The sequence below is a fragment of the Narcine bancroftii genome, chromosome 5 (genome assembly GCF_036971445.1).
Source record: "Narcine bancroftii isolate sNarBan1 chromosome 5, sNarBan1.hap1, whole genome shotgun sequence".
NCBI classification, from domain to species: Eukaryota; Metazoa; Chordata; class Chondrichthyes; order Torpediniformes; family Narcinidae; genus Narcine; species Narcine bancroftii.
This window is the reverse complement of record NC_091473.1, coordinates 145,108,520-145,130,771: the sequence shown is the minus strand read 5'-3', so window position 1 is coordinate 145,130,771 and position 22,252 is coordinate 145,108,520. Positions and strand designations below refer to the sequence as shown.

The following is a 22,252-nucleotide window of genomic DNA, read 5'->3' as shown; positions in this document are numbered from 1 at the left end:
GGCGCTGCCTCCTGGTCCTGTCAGCCACCTTGTAACTTCTATAAATGGCAGCAGGTCCAGGCTTTGGGCACCCAACAGAATTCCTTCCATCGACCTGGTTGGAATCGTGGCAGTCGAGGACATGGTAGAGGCGACGGACGGCGTATTTGTTGGAAGCACCAGAGATATGGCGCTGCCTCCTGGTCCTGTCAGCCACCTTGTGACTTCTATAAATGGCAGCAGGTCCAGGCATTGGGCACCCAACAGAATTCTTTCCATCGACCTGGTTGGAATCGTGGCAGTCAAGGACGTGGTAGAAGCGACGGATGGCGTATTTGTTGGAAGCACCAGAGATATGGCGCTGCCTCCTGGTCCTGTCAGCCACCTTGTGACTTCTATAAATGGCAGCAGGTCCAGGCTTTGGGCACCCAACAGAATTCCTTCCATCGACCTGGTTGGAATCGTGGCAGTCGAGGACATGGTAGAGGCGACGGACGGCGTATTTGTTGGAAGCACCAGAGATATGGCGCTGCCTCCTGGTCCTGTCAGCCACCTTGTGACTTCTATAAATGGCAGCAAGTCCAGGCTTTGGGCACCCAACAGAATTCCTTCCATCGACCTGGTTGGAATCGTGGCAGTCAAGGACGTGGTAGAAGCGACGGATGGCGTATTTGTTGGAAGCACCAGAGATATGGCGCTGCCTCCTGGTCCTGTCAGCCACCTTGTAACTTCTATAAATGGCAGCAGGTCCAGGCTTTGGGCACCCAACAGAATTCCTTCCATCGACCTGGTTGGAATCGTGGCAGTCGAGGACATGGTAGAGGCGACGGACGGCGTATTTGTTGGAAGCACCAGAGATATGGCGCTGCCTCCTGGTCCTGTCAGCCACCTTGTGACTTCTATAAATGGCAGCAGGTCCAGGCATTGGGCACCCAACAGAATTCTTTCCATCGACCTGGTTGGAATCGTGGCAGTCAAGGACGTGGTAGAAGCGACAGATGGCGTATTTGTTGGAAGCACCAGAGATATGGCGCTGCCTCCTCGTCCTGTCAGCCACCTTGTAACTTCTATAAATGGCAGCAGGTCCAGGCTTTGGGCACCCAACAGAATTCCTTCCATCGACCTGGTTGGAATCGTGGCTGTCGAGGACATGGTAGAGGTGACGGACGACGTATTTGTTGGAAGCACCAGAGATATGGCGCTGCCTCCTGGTCCTGTCAGCCACCTTGTAACTTCTATAAATGGCAGCAGGTCCAGGCTTTGGGCACCCAACAGAATTCCTTCCATCGACCTTGTTGGAATCGTGGCAGTCGAGGACATGGTAGAGGCGACGGACGACGTATTTGTTGGAAGCACCAGAGATATGGCGCTGCCTCCTGGTCCTGTCAGCCACCTTGTAACTTCTATAAATGGCAGCAGGTCCAGGCTTTGGGCACCCAACAGAATTCCTTCCATCGACCTGGTTGGAATCGTGGCAGTCGAGGACATGGTAGAGGCGACGGACGGCGTATTTGTTGGAAGCACCAGAGATATGGCGCTGCCTCCTGGTCCTGTCAGCCACCTTGTGACTTCTATAAATGGCAGCAGGACCAGGCATTGGGCACCCAACAGAATTCTTTCCATCGACCTGGTTGGAATCGTGGCAGTCAAGGACGTGGTAGAAGCGACGGATGGCGTATTTGTTGGAAGCACCAGAGATATGGCGCTGCCTCCTCGTCCTGTCAGCCACCTTGTAACTTTTATAAATGGCAGCAGGTCCAGGCTTTGGGCACCCAACAGAATTCCTTCCATCGACCTGGTTGGAATCGTGGCAGTCGAGGACATGGTAGAGGCGACGGACGACGTATTTGTTGGAAGCACCAGAGATATGGCGCTGCCTCCTCGTCCTGTCAGCCACCTTGTAACTTCTATAAATGGCAGCAGGTCCAGGCTTTGGGCACCCAACAGAATTCCTTCCATCGACCTGGTTGGAATCGTGGCAGTCGAGGACATGGTAGAGGCGACGGACGACGTATTTGTTGGAAGCACCAGAGATATGGCGCTGCCTCCTGGTCCTGTCAGCCACCTTGTAACTTCTATAAATGGCAGCAGGTCCAGGCTTTGGGCACCCAACAGAATTCCTTCCATCGACCTGGTTGGAATCGTGGCAGTCAAGGACGTGGTAGAAGCGACGGATGGCGTATTTGTTGGAAGCACCAGAGATATGGCGCTGCCTCCTGGTCCTGTCAGCCACCTTGTGACTTCTATAAATGGCAGCAGGTCCAGGCTTTGGGCACCCAACAGAATTCCTTCCATCGACCTGGTTGGAATCGTGGCAGTCGAGGACATGGTAGAGGCGACGGACGACGTATTTGTTGGAAGCACCAGAGATATGGCGCTGCCTCCTGGTCCTGTCAGCCACCTTGTAACTTCTATAAATGGCAGCAGGTCCAGGCTTTGGGCACCCAACAGAATTCCTTCCATCGACCTGGTTGGAATCGTGGCAGTCGAGGACATGGTAGAGGCGACGGACGGCGTATTTGTTGGAAGCACCAGAGATATGGCGCTGCCTCCTGGTCCTGTCAGCCACCTTGTAACTTCTATAAATGGCAGCAGGTCCAAGCTTTGGGCACCCAACAGAATTCCTTCCATCGACCTGGTTGGAATTGTGGCAGTCAAGGACGTGGTAGAAGCGACGGACGGCGTATTTGTTGGAAGCACCAGAAGCACCAGAGATTTGATGCTGCCTCCTGGTCCTGTCAGCCACCTTGTGACTTCTACAAATGGTAATTGCTGCCCATGGGCACGATGGCCACCGTCTTTTCCTCAAAGACCGTCTCCCAGGTGCTCAATTTCTTGTCGATTCCGATGCAGTGGTCCCTCCAACCACGTAGGAACACAGACACCCCAATATGTCTCATGTTCGAAAGGATGGCCACTCATGTTGGATTCTGATCTCTAGAAACCTTCTCGGTGGGTCTTCACGATTGTAAATGGTGCAAATTCCATTGAGGGACCGGATTTCTTGTCACATTATTCTGCATTGGTAGATTTGAAAAATCTGCTGCATTCGTTGTCCCTCCCAGACCGTTACGCAGCGGGAAAATTCCGATCAGTTGTCTCCTTGCACGGCCCGGAGGCTGGGGGAGGAGGGGGGAGGGGTGGCTGGGCTGTCAGTGCCATGTATTTAACTTCGCCGGGAAGAGAGTGAGAGTCAGTGAGCCAATTAGAAGGTCAGAGAGGCTTGGCTGGGGAGTTGAAGAAGGCAAAATTGTGTCCAGTGAATAATGAAGAGATGTGTGAGTGTAACCGTCATTTGTTTGTAAGTGTGGGGAATCAGTGACGTTACACCCACACCTGCATTTGGCTCCATATCCCCGTAAACCTGTCCTATCCATGTATCTGTCCACTTTTCTTTTAAACTTAGCAATGGCACCTGCCTCTACCACTTCCTCTGGCAATCTGTTCCGTACCCCCACCACCCACTGTGTAAATAAAGTTCCCCCTCAGGTTCCTGCTAAATTTCCCCCCCCCCCCCCCCCCAACTAAGCCCATGTGCTCTGGTTACTGATTCCCCTACCCCCTGCGTTCATCCCATCTATTCCTGTACACGCAGTTTGAACTTTTCTAAATTTGGGAAATGGTGACAAAAGAGAGGGAGAATGCCCCAATATGTAGACCTCCAAAATGCTTTGAAGTATAAACTTACCTTGTAGGTAAAAGACGGGACTTTCAAATTATTTCCCCAAAGCTTCTTCGATGTTGCTCTGGGCAAGAGCTGCAAGATCTTCTTGTACGGTATCCTACGTCCAGCTTTGAAGCTGCAAACGTTTTTGCCAGGCCCTCTGGATAGCTCACACCCACCCGGCTGAAACACACGGTGGAATCACAAATTAGCCAGGCGGCTTGGTCAACACGATGCTGTTATGACGGTTCGATTCCGGCGCTCTCGATATGTAAGTTCTCCACGTGTCTGCGTGGCTTTCCCCGGTGGGGGGTGGTGGGGGGGGGCTCTCTGGTTTCCTTCCACCCTCCAAAGCGGACGGGGGTTGAATATTAATTGGGCGGCACGGGGCCGTGGCTGGAAGGGCTGAGAATGGGGTAAAGTACCAACTGATGAATGGAGTTACTTTGCCAATTGTCAACAGATTCTCAAGTGCAAACTCCTGAGGGGTGGAATTATGGAAAGTAAATATAAAACAGACATTAAACATATAAAAAGAGTCACAGAACATTACAACACAGAAACAGGCCCCTTCGGTATGTTGCTGAACCATTTTTCTGTCTAGTCCCACTTACCTGCATCCAGCCCACAGCCCTCCATACTCTTCTGCTCAAGGTTTATGGGGCCCCCTTCCCTGCGAAGCTGTCAAGTTTTGGTTTCTTCTGTACTTCTCTCCTATTGGCTGCATAAAAAATACGATTTCAGCCCGAAACCCCACCCCACCAAACCTCTCTCCCCCACATGTGTTCCCAGGGGAAGGTGGGGGTGGGGGCCTTTTGGCCCCCATAGGAAATGGCTGATGTAGGCGACAGACTTGTCCTTACCTCATGGAACCTCTTGCATGTATAATCAACACCAAACCATGAAACTCCCAATACAAGCTTACTGGGGCGGATACCCAAGTTGAGATAGCCAGAGATGCCTAAATAAGCAAATTTAACATTAAATCTGGGCTGGTTGATATCAAAGGGTCTTATCACATAAAAGATGGCCATGAACTGAATAAGGTAGCAGCAAGCACAAACTCAGAAAAGACTGGACAACAGGCTTTATTCCAGTAAAAGTCTGAACCCCAGTTTGAGCCTTGGTGATTCCGTGTGACTGGCTCTGGAGGGGCCAGCTCAGGTTTATATGCAGGTCAGCTGATTGATAGCGGCCAGGGGGAGTCAGCCCCTTGGGTGGTCTTCCTACAGGTACAGAAGTTGCCCCCTGCAGTTGGCTGGTGGTCATATCAACACAGGCCATTCCAGTGGCGTCACTGGTGTAGAGCAAAAACTCATGGTGTCACCCCTGCCCCCACCCCAGTGGACTGAGTGTAGAAGAAACAGGTGTGTTTTCCTTGTATGTCCAGGGTGGTGGCAGTGCTGAGTTGGGGGGAGGGGGCAGTGGCACTGAGTTGGGGGATGGGGTGGTGGCACTGAGCCAGTGGTTGGGGGGGGTTGGATCTGAGTTGGGGGAGGGTGTGGTGGCACTGAGCCAGTGGTTGGGGGGGGTGTTGTGGAGTTTGCTCTGACCAGAGCGTATTAGAAGGTTCTCAAAGTAAATGAGCACAGAGTTTGGCCTTGTCGCTACATTGTTCTGTGAGAACTGGGCTCATAGAAAATGTTTTTGTTCTTATAACTGATGCAGGGATATTTTTACAAAATAATAAATTTCTGCCAAAACTCTGCAGAAAAATTTTATCGACAGTCGTTCTGGTGTCACCCGGTGCGGTCCGTGCTCCCCTTGTGATGCCAGTGGACCATTCTACTCCATCAAGTCTGCTCCACAGTTGGTTGGTGTATTTTTCCTTTCAACCCCGTCCTCCTGCCTTCTCCCCATAACCTTTGACACCCTCACTGATCAGAAATCTGTCAAATCTTTAAATCTACTGTACCCAATGACTTGGTCTCCACAGACTGGGAATGAATTCCACGGATTCATCCCCCTCTGACTGAAGAATTTTCTCCTCATCTCTGTTCAACAAGGACGACTTTTTATTCTGAGGCTGTGCCCTCTGGTGCCAGACTCTCCTACGCCTGGAAACATCATCTCCACATACACTCTGTTGAGCCCCTTATATACTTGGTAGATTTCAATGAGATCCACTCTCGGCCTTCTAAACTGCAGTGAGTACAGGCCCAGAGCGACAAGCACTCGTCATATGTTAACCCTCTCATCCCCGGGAACATTCTTGTAAACCTTTTCTGGACCATCTCTAATTCCAGTCCATTCTTCCTGAGACATGGGGCTCAAAACTGTTCACAGTGGTCCAAATGTGGTCTGACCAAGGCCTTGTAAAGCCTCAGCATTACATATACAACAATTACAGTACAGAAACAGGCCATCTCGGCCTTCTAGTCCACACCAATTTAAGTGATCTCCACTAGTCCCACCTACCCACTCCCTGTCCATAACCCCCCAATCCTTCACATCCATGCACACATCTAACCTTCTCTTAAATGACAAAATTGACCCTGCTGCAACCACCTCTTCCGGAAGGTCATTCCACTCAGCCACCACTCTCTGAGTGAAAAAGCCCCCTATCATGTTACTTCTAAACTTTTGCCCCCTCACCCTCAACTTATGACCCGTCGTTCCCATCTCACCTACCCTCAAGGGGAAGAGCCTATTCACATTTGCTCTATCTATTCCCCTCATAATTTTAAATGCCTCTATCAAATTCCCCCTCAACCTTCTGCACTCCCAGTCTACTCAATCACTCTCCATATTCTAGATACTGCAACCCAGGCAACATTTTAGTAAATCCTTGCTTTTGTAATTGTAGTCCTCTTGAATTTAATATGAACATAATATTTCCTTTCCCAACTGCCAAACTAACCTTTAGGTTAACCTTCAACCTGCACAAGGATTCCCTTTCGACCTCCGCTTTCTGAACTCTCCCCCCATTGAAGACAACTTCTTTATTCCTTCAATGAGAGTGCACGACCATACACTTCCCGATGCGGTATTTCATCTGGCACTTCTTTCCCCATTCTCCCAACCTGTCCAAGCACCTCTGCAGACACTCTGCCTCCTCAACGCTACCCGCCCCTTCACCTATCCTCGTGTCATCCGCAAACCTGGCCAGTTCTGTCATCAAAATCATTCACGTAGAAAGAGGAGCCAACACCGAGCCCCTGCGGATCACCACCCGTCCCTGGCAGGGAAGGTCCCCTTCATTCCCACTCTTTGCCTTCGGCCAGTCAGACAATTTCCTATCCGTGCTAGCTCCTTTCCGGTAACACCATAGAATCCCACCTTGTTTGGCAGCCTCATGTGGCATGTACCTGATAATACTTTATCAAAGGGAGAATTTGGCTTTGCAAAGCAATCTTGATTTGAAGGGGTATGTGTACTGTAGCCCATCACAAACAGAAAGTCAGAATAATTAGCAAGTTTTGCATATTCATAGCATCGGCCATATGCACATTCTGGTGTCCAAGGCACTTCGATTATGACCTAGGTACAAAAGAGAAAGGTCAAGAGGTTAACCGCTCCTAATGTTGAACGGTGAACACACATGGGGTTGGGTTATAGGGAGACCTCGCACAGCTTGGATTGGAGGAGGTGGAAGGTGTCACATTTGTGGCCCGAAATGTGAAATTAATAACACCATCACCACATGCTTTACCAGTTGAACATCTCAGTGTCTTTGTTTTCCTGCTTCCCTTATTTCATCATCCTGCACCTTCCACCTCCAGTGCATACCATCTGACTTCCGCTCAGGTTAATACATCTCATGCATATTCATTATCATGACTTCCCTCCTTTCACCAGAAATAAACTTTATATCTTTATGTTTAAATGTAAACACTTTAACACTATCAATAGCATTTTTCTGCCTTCTGAACCAACAAAACAACTTCAAATTCCCTCTTCACAAAATGTAACATAAACATGTTATAACCAAATGTAATATAATAGCTCGACTGTTCTTCTGTAATTATACTAATACAATGCTCACCTCATATGCAAAATGTAAACATTTAAATTTATATACCTCACATGTTTAAATTCCAATACTTTTGTTTTTTTTTCAATTAATACCAAATAGTCGACTAAACAGAAATGAACTGTGGACCATTGTCAGAGTATAGCGTAACAGGCAATCCATATCTCGCGAAGATCTCTGCCAACGCTTGTATTGTTTTTGTATTGTTGACCTCATCACAGAATACTCATAGTATCTGCTGTAGTAATCTACCACTACCATGATTGTCTCACCATTTGGTAAAGGTCCGAGAAAATCAACAGCTACATCGATCCACGGTCCTGTCGGGAGTTGCGTACTCCGGATCGGCTCTGGAGGATTACTCCTACTTGTGAGTTGACACCCATGGCAGGTTTTGACGAATTTCTCTGCGTCTTTATCACAACCTGGCCACCATACTTTACTCCTGAGGTTTTGCTTGGTACCAACAATACCTAGGTGTCCTTCATGAGCTAATGATACGATCTTCGGTCTCAACCTCTGTGGTATCACCAATCTACAACCCCTCAATACACAATGCCCGATGCAACAAAGTTCGTCTCTAATGGGAACATATGCCTTGTGAATGCACTTGTCCCATTGTCCACTTTGGATACATTCTCTAACTTCCATGAGTTCTGGGTCATGTTCGGACTCTCTCTCGACTTCCCTCGTTGTCACAGCTTCCAGTGTCGACTGAATAGCTACGAAGCAAACAAAACTCTCTGCTTCTGTCCCCAATTCTGACTTGGATTGTGGGCATCCATCTTTCAACAATCTGGACAGCGGATCAGCAATGTTTTATTTCCCAGCAATGTTAACTACTCTGTACTTGTACGGTTGGAGTCTGAGCACCCATCGTTCTATTCTGGCACACGGTTTGGACCTGGCGGCATAGATCACCTCCAATGGTTTATGGTCCGTGATGAGTTCAAATTCAATGCCATTCAAATATGCATGGAATCTCTCGCAAGCCCATACAAGTCCGAGTGCTTCTTTCTCTGTCTGAGAATATCTCCTTTCAACGTTTGTCAAAGATCTGCTGGCATAGGCAATGATTCTTGGTCCCACATCATGCATCTGGACCAACATGGCTCCTAAACCAACAGGACTAGCATCCGCTATGACTTTGGTTGGTGCAGCCAGATCATAATACCCAAGAGTATCAGCATTCATCAGACTTTGTTTCAGAGCTGTGAACGCTTCCTTCTGCTCAGAGCCATAATGGAATGTACACCTTTCCTGGTTAGTTTCCTCAGTGGTTCTGCCAATGTAGCAAAGTTATGGATGAACTTTGTGTAATAATTAACCAATCCCAAGAAGCTCCTCATCTCCGTTGCATTCTGGGGTTCAAGTGCATCTGCAACAGCTTTTACCTTGGCATCAGCTGGGTTCAGTCCTTCCTGTGTAAGCCTGTGTCCTATGAAGTCCATCTCTGACACACCAAACTGGCACTTGTCTCCATTCACGGTAAGGCCTGCCCCCTGTAGTCTGGATAGCACACACCTCAACCGTCTGTCATGCTCTTCCTTTGTAGCCGCATGGACTATGATGTCATCAGAAATGTTGGCAACTCCAGGAATGCCTTGAATCACTCGATGGATTTCGTACTGTTAGATCTCAGGAGCTGCATTGATGCCGAACGATAGTCTCTTGTTCCGGTACAATCCACAGTGAGTCACAAATGTTGTCACGTCCCTGGATTATTGATGATAGCCCCATTTTAAATCAATTTTTGAGAACACCTGACTGGTAGTTAATTCCTGAAGTACTTCCTCCACTGTTGGTATGGGGTGTCGTTCTCGAATTATAGCTTAATTGGCCATCCTCATATCAACACACAGTCTTATGTCACCATTTGGTTTGGGCATGATCACTACTGGGCTGACCCATTGTGTTGAATGTTCTACAGGTTCAATAATGTCTTGCTTGATCAACTCTTTGATTTTGGCCTCGACTTTCCCATGAAGTCCAAATGGAGTTCTGCGCACTGGTTGCGCCTTGGGTTTGACCGTTTTGTCCACTGCTAGCTTTAGTTGTCGACCTTTCAGTTTTCGTACTCCCTGGAAAACTGCGGGGAATTCTTGCTTCATATCCTCGTATGACTGAACTGAATTGACACGAGCTCCAATATGAAGTATTGCCGGGTCTTGCGCTGTGAGTCTACTCAGCAATGGTTCTCCCCTCTCGTCTATGACAACAAACTCTGCTTCGGTGTATTTATCACCAGCTTCAACAGTCGCAGTGAAACATCCAATGGTCTGCAATGGCTTGGTTGCTGTGTATGGATACAGTTTCTTTGAACACTTTTTTGATGTACAAATGATCTTTTATCTTTTCAATTTCTCCCATAAATGTCGGTCAATTACATTACTGTCACTGCCTGAGTCTACAATGACCGGAACTGTCACACCACCAATTATCACTGGGACCTTCTCATGATGTACATCATTCAATGTAAACTGATAGTATTCCTGCCCATCCTGGTTGTCATCATCATCGTCACTTTCTGGGTCACCTTCTATATGGCGAATAGTGCCTTTCTTTCCAGGATACTTTCCTTTCCCCCAAGCTTTGCCCTTAGAAGCTGTACTCTTCCCATTCTGGTTTGCATTTGACTTGCTTTTGCACTTCTTTGCAAAGTGGTCCTTACCTCCACACTTTCTACAAACTTTGCCTTTTGCTGGGCAGCATGGGTCTTTTCCAAAATGACCTCTGTTTCCACATCTGTAACACTCCAAGTCATGTGTCGGCATATTTCTTGGCTGGCTATGGCTATGCGAGAGCCTATTTACTTGTTGACCAACTTTGTCTTTACTGGGCTGGCTTGAGTTGTCTTTCAGTTTCATGGTATGAAATTGCCCCTCAACAGCCTCTAATGCAGCAGCCATTGTTAAAACATTGGTAAGTTTCAACTCACCCACTTTTTCCAGCAGTTGCCTTCTGAGTTTGTCTGATCTGCAGTGCTGCACAACTTGATCCAATAACTGGTTGTCCAAATCAGCTACCACGTAATTGCATCCCACAGCCAGTTGTCGCAATCTCGTCACGTACTGGGCAACCGTTTCTCCATCTTCTTGTTTTGTCTTGCGAAACAAATAGCATTGAAATGTAGCATTCGGTGTCACCACATAGTGTGCATTCAATGCATCTACAGCTTTCTGGTATTCCTCCTTCCTTCCAGTATTCGAAAGCATCTTAAAAGTTTCCCGAACTGCGGATCCTGCGGTGAAGAGAAGTAACGCCCTCCGCTGCGCTTTCTGTTCCGCCGTACTGCTATCGAGAAATAGGCCACGACTGTCGGCGTAGGCTTCAAATTCTTCCAGCCATGCCTTCCACTTCACACTCACAGTGCTTGCATCACCCGTCGGGTCAAATTGAGGAATACCTCGAAGTGCCAGAAATTCAGCTCCTGTGACTGGCATGAAGAAAACCTTCCAGCTCAAAGCCACCGATTCAAAATCCAAAATGTTTATCACATTTAAAATCCAAAATGTTTATCCTCGTCGCCAATGTCACATTTGTGGCCCGAAATGTGAAATTAATAACACCATCACCACATGCTTTACCAGTTGAACATCCCAGTGTATTTATTTTCCTGCTTCCCTTATTTCATCATCCTGCACCTTCCACCTCCAGTGCATACCATCTGACTTGTTAATACATATCATGCATATTCATTACCATGACAGAAGGCTAATCTTACAAAATCAAGAGGGGCAGGATAAAGTGAGATGATCATTTATAACCATGTAACCATTTACGGAAACAGGTCATGTTGGCCTTTTGAGTCCGCGCTAGTTCATTAGAACAGCACCACTAGCTCAAGCCTCCCGCTCTCTGCCAATCACCCTCCAACCCCTTCATCTCCATGTACACATTCAACCTTCTCTTAAATCACAGAAGGACCATGCCACAACTATCTCATTTGGAAGATCATTCCAATCTGCCACCTCTCGCTGAGTGAAAAAGCCACCTCTAATAATTCTCCTAAAGTGTTGCCCCTTTACCCTTTACTCATGGCCTCTAGTTCCAACCTCCCCTGCCCTCAGGGGACAGAATCTGTTTATGTCTAGTCTATCTATTCCTTTCATAATTTTAAATACCTCTCAGTCCCCTCTCAGTCGTCTACATTCCAATGAATAAAGTCCCAGTCTCCTTAATCTCTCCCTCCCTGTAATCTAGATGCTGTAAGCCAGGTAACGTCCTTGTAAACCTTCTCTGCACCCTCTCCACCTTATCTATATCCTTTCTATATTTTGGAGACCAGAACTGAACACAATACTCCAAACCTGGCCTCACCAATGCCTTAAACAGCTGCAGCATCACCTCCCAGCTCGATACTCTATGCTATAATTTATGAGGCCAGCATACCATATGCCTTCTTAACCATCCTGTCTACATGGGAATCCACCTTCAGTGAACTCTGTACCATAACCCCCAGGTCCCTTTGCTCCTCTGCGTGCCTCAATGCTCTCCCCTTAACTGTATATGTCTTATTCTCATTATTTTTACTGAAATGCAACACTGCACACTTGTCTACATTGAATTCCCTGCCATCTTTCAGCCCACTCTTCTAAACAAACCAAATCCTTCTGTAATCCAAGAAAATCTACCTCACTACCCACCACTCCCCCTATTTTCGTATCATCTGCATATTTGCTTCCCCAGTTAACCACACCCTCCTCTAAATCATCAATATAAATGATAAACAACAAGGGACCCAGCACCGATCCCTGAGGCACCCCGCTTGTCACAGGGTTCCAACCTGACAGACAGTTGTCCACCATGACTCTCTGCTGTCTATCTCCCAGCCACCTCTGAACCCATGTCACAATCTCTCTACTAATTCCTAGTGACTGAACTTTCCTTATTAACCTTCTATGCAAAACCTTATCAAAAGCCTTCCTAAAATCCAAATAGATCACATCCACCACTCTACCTACATCCACTTTTTTTATCACTTCCTCAAAAAACTCAACAAGGTTGGTCAAACATGAATTTCCTTTTACAAACCAATGTTGGGTGCCCCTAATCAATCCCTGCCTATCCAAATATACGTATATACTATCTCGAAGAATACCCTCCATAACCTTCCCCACCACCGAAGTCAAACTTACTGGCCGATAATTACTTGACCTACATCTACTGCCTTTTTTGAAACCCTCCAATCCTGTGGTACCATCCCCTCCTCCAGTGATCTTTGAAAAATCACCCTCAGTGCCTCCGCTATTTGCTCCTTGACCTCCCTTAAAGTCCTGGGAAATTCCCATCAGGATGAGGAGACTTATCCACCTTAATTGAACTTAGAAGCTCCAAAACTCTTGCTTTACTAATCCCTATCCTTTCCATAACTAAGCCCTTTGCCTCTCTTATCTCGTACAACCCAATGGGCCTTTCCCTTGTGAATACGGATGAGAAAAAATTGTTCAATATTTCTCCCATCTCATATGGTTCCTGACATAGTTCACCGGTCCCATCATCCAGTCGACCGATTCTATCTTTAACCCTTCTTTTACTGTTCACATATCTGTAAAAACCCTGAGAACTCATCGAAGGACCTGCTGTGCTTGTCCCTCCCGCAGAGATAACATTTTGGGTTCACAGTGGGTAGTGTAGCAGCAGCCGACAGGCCGTCAGTATCTCGGGGGGTGGTAGGGTAGAAGGGCACTCTACTCACATCAGAACGAGGGGTCCAGTCCCTAGAGAACTCGGTGGACTTTAAGACTGCATCCTCCATTGTGATTGCAATCCGGACCACGTCCTCTAGTTTTTCTACCCCTTGCTCGAGCAAGCGCAGCCTCACTTCGTTCGATCAAAGCCCGGCCACATAGGCATCCCAGACGAGATCATTTGTGATCTCGGCAGCAGTTTTGTCCACACAGTTACAGTCCTTACCCAACGCCTTTAATACTTGTAAATATGCCCTGCTGGACTCGCCGGGCTATTGCTTCCTCGATGCAAGCACGAGCCGGGCATGAACTCTGTTCACCGGTTGATCATACAGTTCTTTCAATACCTTTATGACTGCGGTGTAAGTGGTCTCATCCTGGATGTTCTCGTAGACTCTCAAGGACACCATAGACAGCAATACTGTTAGACGCTGGTTATCCTCCTCTACCTGAATGAATCTCAGGAAGTTTTCAAAGTTCAGCAGCCAGAACTTAAAGGCTTTGAAGGCTGTAGCTGACTGTGGGTCGATATCAAGTTTTTCTGGCTGAGTTAAATGCTCCATCCCTTTCAAATCCCTTGCAAATCCCTTCTCATTTCTCCAAATCTGGCCTTCCCCCACTTGAAGATCTTCAACCTTGGAACCGATCTATCCCTTTCCATCATTAAGCTAAAGCTAATGGACCTATGATCATTGGATCCGAAGTTCTCTCCAACGCTTACCTCCGTCACCTGCCCCATTGCATTCCCAAACAACAGATCTAGCACCGCGCCCCCTCTAGTTGGCATCTCAACATATTACTGCAAAAAGCAATCCTGAACACATTGCATAAATACTAATCCATCCTGCCCTTTTACTGACTGCGTTTCCCAATCCATGTTTGGAAAATTGAAATCCCCAACCAACACCACCCTATTTCTTCTGCTCATCTCAGCTATTTCCTTGCACATTTGCTCTTCTAGTTCCCTTTCCCCATTTGGAGGCCGATTATATACCCCCATAATAGTAACCTCACCTTTCTTATTTTTCAGCTCTACCCACACTGCCTCCCTCGACGAGCCCTCCAGTCTATCTTGCCCCAGCAGTCCCTGACAAGTAATGCCACACCTCCCCCTCTTAATCCACCAACTCTGTCACATCTAAAGCAGGGAAATCCTGGAACATTCAACTGCCAGTCACCACCTTCCTTCCACCATCTCTCACTAATGGCCACAACATCATAATGCCACATGTCAATCCACAGCTTTAGCTCATCACACAGAGGGTGGTCTGTATCTGTAATAAGCTGCTGGAGGAAGCTGGAGAAGTGGGTACAATAACAATACTCAGAAACCCATTATCGGGGACTGGGACGTAATGGGCAGAAGCCTGAAGGGAAGGGTGAGGAGCACCAGAGGGCCAGTCGTGTGGTCAATTGGATCAACAAGTTTTCAGATGGCACTAAGATTTGAGGCATTGTGGTCAGCGAAGAAGGTTTTCAAAGCTTGCAGAGGGATCTGGACTAGCTGGAAAAATGGGCTGAAAAATGGCAGATGGAGATTAAGGGTGAGGTGTTGCATTTTGAAAGGACAAACCAAGAAAGGACGTACACGGTGAATGGTCGGGCCATGAGGAGTGTAGTAGGAATACTGATATATAATTCCCTGAAAGTGGCATCATAGGTGATCAGAGTTGTAGAGAGAGCTTTTGGCATATTAGCCTTCATAAATCAAGTATTGAGTACAGGAGTTGGGATGTTATGGTAAAGTTGTACAAGACATTGGTGAGGCCAAATTTGGAGTATTATGTACAGTTTTGGTCACCAATCACAGGAAACATATCAATAAGATAGAAAGAGTGCAGAGAGATTTGCTATTTTTTTTGAATACAGAACAACTCAGATGATCCGAAATTGGATTCTCCGAAATCCTCATTTATCCGAAATGTTTTCGGAGCCGAACTGACCGGGGACATCAAGCTTTCGGTGGTGGCAGCAGGAGACCTCAGGCTCCCAGTGGCAGCGGGGACCTCAAGCTCCCAGGCAGGAGCAGGACCCTCGGGCTCCTGGCATGAGCGGGGCCCTCAATGCGGAGGTGTCGGTGATCGGCAGAGGCCAGCACTTTTTTGGGTGAGAATTAAACATTATTTTAAAGTTTAAAAAGCCTTCCCCCATTGTTTGCTGTTGATTAAATACTGTTACAAATGATTTGCTGTTGGTACCGGGCTGTTTTTAAAAAATGACCAGTTCTCCGAAAAAAAAGTTCATCCGAAATGGGCCCGGTCAGACCATTTTGAATAATCGGAGTCATACTGTATATTATTTTTGTTTTTTTTTAAAATATATACATAGTGACATTTTAAACAAACAATATATTAAGCTTTTTCTCACAAATACAACAAACCAAAACAAGAACAAAACAGTCCCTCCTTGCCTTCCCTCCCCACACATACAGATCTGTTCATCGTCAGAGCTTACAGATATTTGAAGTATATAGAGGACAGTTGGGAAAACTACATTTTTGTATGTATAATAGTTACTTTTATGCCCTTTATTCATCCTTTTTATTACTGTATCTGGGCCCCTACGTGGTCCAGGTTTGGCTGCCAGATCTTTACAAAAATGTCATATTTATTCTTTAAGTTATATGTGACTTTCCTCCGTCGGTAACAGCTGTTGATTTCTGCAGTCCATTGTGCTATATGTAGAGAGGAGTCGGACATCCAAGTGATCGTGACAAATTTTATTGCTACCGTCAGTGCTATTTTTATAAATGAGATTTGATATTTGGTGCCTATTTCCAAGAAATTACCTGATAGATATGGGTCCAGGTCTGCGATTTCGTGACAAAATGGCCTAACCTTCACGCACGATCATGTGGCATGTAGAAAAGTTCCTGTCTCAGACCCACATCTGAAACACATCTTTGAAATTTCAGCTTTTGATCTGTGTAATTTTTGTAGGTTAAGATATAATTGATGTAAACAAAATGAAACTGAACCAGTCCATATCTAGTCTTTATAATTGATCTCAGGCTGTCCTTGCTCCAATCTGACCAGCTTCTTTCTGGAATTCCCACACTCAAGTCTGTCTCCCATCTTTCCCTTGACCTCTGCAACCCAGGTTTTGCACTTTCGCTCTGGAGAGTGTAGTACAGTTTAGATATAAATTTGGGTGTATTTCCCATCCAAACCGTTTGTTCAGTCTCACTAATTTCAGAGAAGATTTACTAGGACATTGCCCGGACTTCAGGAACTGAGTTCTAGGGAAAGGTTAAACAGGTTAGGACTTTATTCCCTGGAATGTTGAAGAATGAGGGGAGATTTGAGAGAGGTATTTAAAATTATGAGGGGGACAGACAGAGTAAATGTAGGTCGGCTTTTTCTATTCAGGGTGGGTGAGATACAAACCAGAGGATGTAGATTAAGGGTGAAAGGGGAAAAGTTTAGGGGGAACATGAGGAGGAACGTCTTCACACAAAGAGTGGTGGGGGTATGGAATGAGTTGCCAGCTGAGGTGGTGAATGTGGGCTCAATTGTAACATTTAAGAAGAATTTGGACAGGTACATGGGTGGGAGGGTTATGGAGGGAGATGGACTGGGTGCAGGTCAGTGGGACTAGGCAAAAAAACAGTTCAGCTGTAATGTTCTGTGATTCTAAGGGTGATAGGTGGTCTGGACAGGCAGGAAGGTGGTGGGGAGGGAGAAGATGGAAGTTATGGAATGATGAAAGATGTCAAAAGAGATAACGATGTTTTATTGGCATGTTTCAGCCACCTTACAACACATTTCTTTCACACAATCTCACCCCTACCGAACATTAAAAGGTCTGGATAGAGTGGATATCGAGAGGCTGGTTCCAGAGGTGGGAGAGTCCAGGACCAGAGGGCACAACCTCAGTATAAAAGGATGACCCATTAGGACAGAGGTGAAGAAAAGATTCTGCAGCCAGAGGGTGACGAGTCTGTAGAACTTGCCAAAGACAGCTGTAGAGACCAAGCCATTGGTTTTGTTCAAACTGAAATTTGAGAGGCCCTTGATTAGTGAGGGCATCAATGGTTATGGGGAGAGGGCAGGAGAATGGGAGGAAAAATACATTAGCCGTGATTTGACTGGTGGAGAAGATGCGATGGGCCAAATGGCCTAATTCTACTCCTACGTCTTATGGTCTACTGGAAGTATAAATTATGAGAAGCCAGACCTCGGCAAAGACATGGGACCCATTTCCCTTGGAGGGGCATTGACAATTGCGTTAGATATATTTGAGGTAGGGGCAGGTGGATTCGAGGAAATGTTGGTGAGGGTATGACTGTTGTGGCCAGGGTATGGTGCTGCTTGAGTTAATGGCCTCCCCTGTACCTCTTAGGGTCACTCCACCACCACCCATCCCTCCCGCGCTAATTTGGACATACAAGGAACCTGTTTCTTCCACGATTGGTCGTCCTCCTCCCTCGTCCTACCATTCGCTGTCAATTATACAACGCAAAATACAACATGGCAGCCACCAAGGCCCAGTCTCATGAGACCTCCTTGTAAATGTTTTTAGTGAGCTCTAGCACCTAAAAAATTGGCTGAGGCAAGTTGGGAACCAAATACAGTGCAAGGTCAAGTAGTATCTGTGGGGCAAAAAGCTGGCAGGTGATAGGTGGAATCAGAGGGGGAGGGGGTGATGGGCAGGTGGAACCAGAGGGGGAGGGGATGATAGGCAGGTGGAATAAGATAGTGACCATGGCAGTGGACAAGTGGGCGGCTGAGGGACTCACACCCAGTGTGGTTGGGGGACCCATGTGGTCTGCTGGAGACTGGCTCATGGGAACCAGGTATCTGAGCCCAGATTCGAGAGGGTGCTGAGGGCAAGAAGGACTCCCGATGGGTTTCAAGCCCTAAAGGCTTCCCAATCGAGTCGGGGTTTTGGATCTGGAGCTCGGGAGGCCGATGGATTGAACAGGAGTCCACGTGGCTACAGAGGCTGCAGGAATTGCTGGAGGGTGAATCCACGGACACTCGGTGTCTCTGAAGGGACTCTCTTTTGCTTCTCTTTCTCTCGTACTGTAAGGGATACTGGGCAACACTAACTGATGCTTTATCTGTCTTATGGCAGGCAGAAGGCAATTTCATGTAATACTACATGTTCTGTGCTATTACAGGACAATAAACAAATCTTGAATCTTGATTCCTATGCTGGCCCAATATCAGAATTTGGAAGTGGGCATTCCAGTTCAGGGCGGCATGGTTAGCTCAACTCTATTGCAGCATCAACTTCACAGGTTCCAATTTGGCGCTGTCTATAAGGAGTTTGCATGTTCTCCCTGAGTCCTCCGGGTGCTCTGGTTTCCTCCCACTTTCCAAGCATATATGGGGCCAGTATGTCAATTGGTCACATGGGTATATTTTGGCGGCACAGGTTCGTGGGCCGGAAGAACCTATTACCGTACTCTTATCTCTAAATATTGTTCATTTATTTCTTGACCTCACCAAGTTTGCTGCATATTTAATGGATTTCAATTTGTCTACCGAGGGGAAAAAAGATCATTTTACAAACTCAAATGGAAACTAAAATTCATCACATTTAAAAAAATTATAGTTCACTTACCCTTGAATTGGGCATTTCTTTGTGGAACGTTTCATACATTTCACGGATTATTTGAGTAATGCCGCGAGACTCTGCGGAATATCTTACAACAACCTCATTTATGTGTAAACCGAATCCATCCATAAATTGATTTTTCACCAACTGCAACTTCTTCCTGATCCAATATTTCCTCTGTTGTGCAGTCTTCAAAGTGCGAATTGGAGGCAGAACTCCTGGTAAACCGTCAAGAAGATTGGACACAGGAGTTCAGTATCATGTGGATCAATGAACCCCCTCCACCCCCAAATAACCAGAGTACCACAGCGCATAACAGACACTTTGGCCCCACACATCCATGCTGACCAAGTTGGCATTCTGGGCTAGTCCCATTTGCCTGCATTTGGTCTAAATCCTTCCAAACCCTTCTTGCCCATAAAGCAAGTATTTTTTGAATGTTGTAATTGTCCCCACATCTACAGTTTCCTCTGGCAGCTTGTTCCAGACATGTCCTGAAAATGTTGCCCCTCAACGCTCTCTCATTAAACCTATGCCTGCAGGTTTGGAATTATCTGCCCCAGGGAGAAATATGCCCTGAGCATTCACTTTATCCATTTCCCTCCATGATTCTATAAACCTCCATAATGTCACCTTTCAGGATCCTACAATCCAACCTATCCAGCCTCCCCTTATACAGTCAAACCCCTGGGGCTCTTACGGGGATTGGTGGATGCCGGATAAGTGCATTTTCCGGTTGCTTGAGACTATTCTTAGAATGCTTAACTAATACAGCTTAAAAGACAAAATACTATACTGTACTTACACTGAACAAACTTCACTTGCATGAATATATAAACCCTAAAGCATTTTTACTTTATTTTCAGTCTCATTCTTTGAAAACATTTAACTGTCGCTCCATCTGCAGGTTCCTCCCCTTCCACGGAGCCGCCCGAAAGATGAACAATAACATTATAGATAATTAAACCTCCCCCAAGTTTACAGATAAACCATCTGACCGGGTGCCCCTTCCTGTGGTAAACCACTGTAATCGTACAATTGTCTGGTCAGGCCACCTATTGGCCAGTTGTACCTGTGGTCCCCTCCCCACAGGCTCCTGTATAAAGGTGACTGTTCCACAGCCCCCCGCAGCTCAGTGCAGGACAATTGAACAGTAGGGATGTGCTTGCATTCTTAAGTGAATAAAAGCCTATTGGTTTCTCCGCAATAGTCTTTCGAGAAATTGATGGTGCTAAGCAGGGATAAGGAGCCACTTTGAGAGAGTCACCTCAACGGCGAGCGGCAGCAACTAGCTCTTCATTCTGGTTTCACACAACATTATTCAAACAGCTGCTACGAGCAAAGTCCGACTAAGACTCTTCCTCCACTGGCTGAATATTTGCCTCCATCTTCACCAAAGGTTTATTTGTTACCTCAGGGAACATTTACAATTTTAAACTTATGTATTTTTTTACATCTGATTTTATTCTTATTTATTTTAATTTTTTAAATGTATTTTCTTCATTTATTTTGCCAGCTGATTGAATTCGGGATACCAGGGGTTTTATTGTAATTCAAAACCTCCAGTCCTGGGAACATGTTCGTGAATCTTTTCTGCACCCTTTCCACCTGAACAATATCACTGGGTGACCAGGAACAATACTCTGAGTGTGGCCACATCAATGCCCTGTCCTCCCTGCCCCTGTTCTCAGTGCCCAGTCACTGATGGAACTGAGTCAGACAATCGGATTGCTCACTTTTCCCCCTGCCTCCAACAACGACATTGCCACAATTGCCCATCCGAATCCAGCCCTGGCTTGGGTTCCACGGTTTGGCAGCAGAGCACCGGGAGCGGCGCTCCCAGCTCAGGTCTCATCCTGCGGGAGGGGGTTCAACCTCGTGTCGCAGGTGGTGGTGATCGAGGCAGCGGTGAACTCGGGAGAGGCGCGCCGGTTATTGGGAGGAGGAGAGAGGAGCTGCGGTGGGGAGGGTCTCTTTATCCCTGCTTAGTAAGGGTCGTCCTGGTCACAGGCCTTATCTGTAAACTCGGGGGAGGTTTAACTATCTATAATGTTACTGCTTATCTTCCAGGCAACTCCGTGAAGGGGGAGGAACCTGCAAATGCAGCAACGGTTTAAATGTTTTCCAAGAATATACTGTGCCAGGGGCTGGGTACTGGAGCCGGGTCTGTGACTGCGGCCACAAAGGCCACTCTCACTGGGTCTGTGACTGTCAGCAGAGAGTGACAATTTGTGCCAGATTCTTATCCACTTATTGAGGACAAAGCAGCTCCTGGAAGTCTGCTGGAAATAAACCCAATTCTCCTGCTGTGTTGATGTACTGACAATAACTCCACCAGCAGAGCGAATATCAGACTGCTTTAATAAACAAATACGTACACTAAGAGGTTAATTACCACACCAGCAGTGCGAATATAAGACAGCTTTAATAAACTAATATGTACACTAAGAGGTCTTGTCTCTCTGCAAGACAAACCTGGAAGGCTAGACTGTAGCTCTGGTCTGCTTTATAGACAAGGTCACGAGGATGACTCCCGGTGACCTAGTGGGGTAATTACATATCACCACAGTTGAAATGCTGGAAACCCATTTTGATCTTGTTCACAATTCAGCTCATTACTGTGCTTTGACCATCTAATTCTGTTGTGCGGTTTTACCAGCTACTTTTATTGTGCGATTTTAAAGTGTAGATTTACCATGCGCTTTTACAGTGTGATTTTACCATGAGGTTTTACCATTTGCTGTTATGGCACCAGTGCCCGGGATTTGAATCCCGCGCTGTCTGTAAGGAGTTGGTACGTTCTTCCTGTGTCGGTGTGGGTTTCCAGTTTCCTCCCACCATTCAAAACTTAAGGGGGTTGTAGGTTAATTGGGTGCAATTGGGCAGCGTGGGTCGTGGACCAGAAGGGCCTGTTACCACGCTGTATGTCCAAATTTTAAAAATATTTCTGTGAAAAAAAATTAACTACCTCTCAGAAGAACTCGTACACCTTTGGAATGAGAGTGGCACAAAAGCTCGGGGTTAGATTTCCCTGCAGACATAATAGTGGTGACCTTAGACCAGACGTAATGCTTCCAGTCGTCTCCACCAGTGTCGTAGACAACAAGCTGGAAGGGAATAGGGTTTGGGTACATATTAATGAATAAACACAGGTCATCCCAATCTACTTGTTCCTTGCACTGAAATTCCAGTAACGGAGCTCCACAACAACCCTTCGCTCAATGTGTTAGTTTTCCAGATATAAGTCCACGTTTATTATTGTCTGACTACATTCACACCAGATGAAACAATGATTCTCTGGAGCACAGTGCACGCGCACACACACACACACACACACACACACACCCGCCCCCGCCCCCGCCCCCGCCCCCACCCCCACACGCA

At 46.7% G+C, this 22,252-nt stretch overlaps 1 protein-coding gene across 1 annotated transcript in view; it reads right to left on the bottom strand.

Moving 5' to 3' along the window:
- Positions 1 to 22,252, bottom strand: part of LOC138765349 (di-N-acetylchitobiase-like) — a 37,682-nt gene that overhangs the window by 8,465 nt on the left and 6,965 nt on the right. The window contains exons 3-7 of the mRNA XM_069942390.1: positions 21,837 to 22,047; positions 18,875 to 19,086; positions 6,952 to 7,123; positions 4,507 to 4,604; positions 3,668 to 3,826 (exon numbers count right to left, since the gene is read on the bottom strand). Of these exons, the coding sequence (XP_069798491.1) occupies positions 3,668 to 3,826; positions 4,507 to 4,604; positions 6,952 to 7,123; positions 18,875 to 19,086; positions 21,837 to 22,047 (852 nt within the window). The remainder of the gene's footprint in view (positions 1 to 3,667; positions 3,827 to 4,506; positions 4,605 to 6,951; positions 7,124 to 18,874; positions 19,087 to 21,836; positions 22,048 to 22,252) is intronic.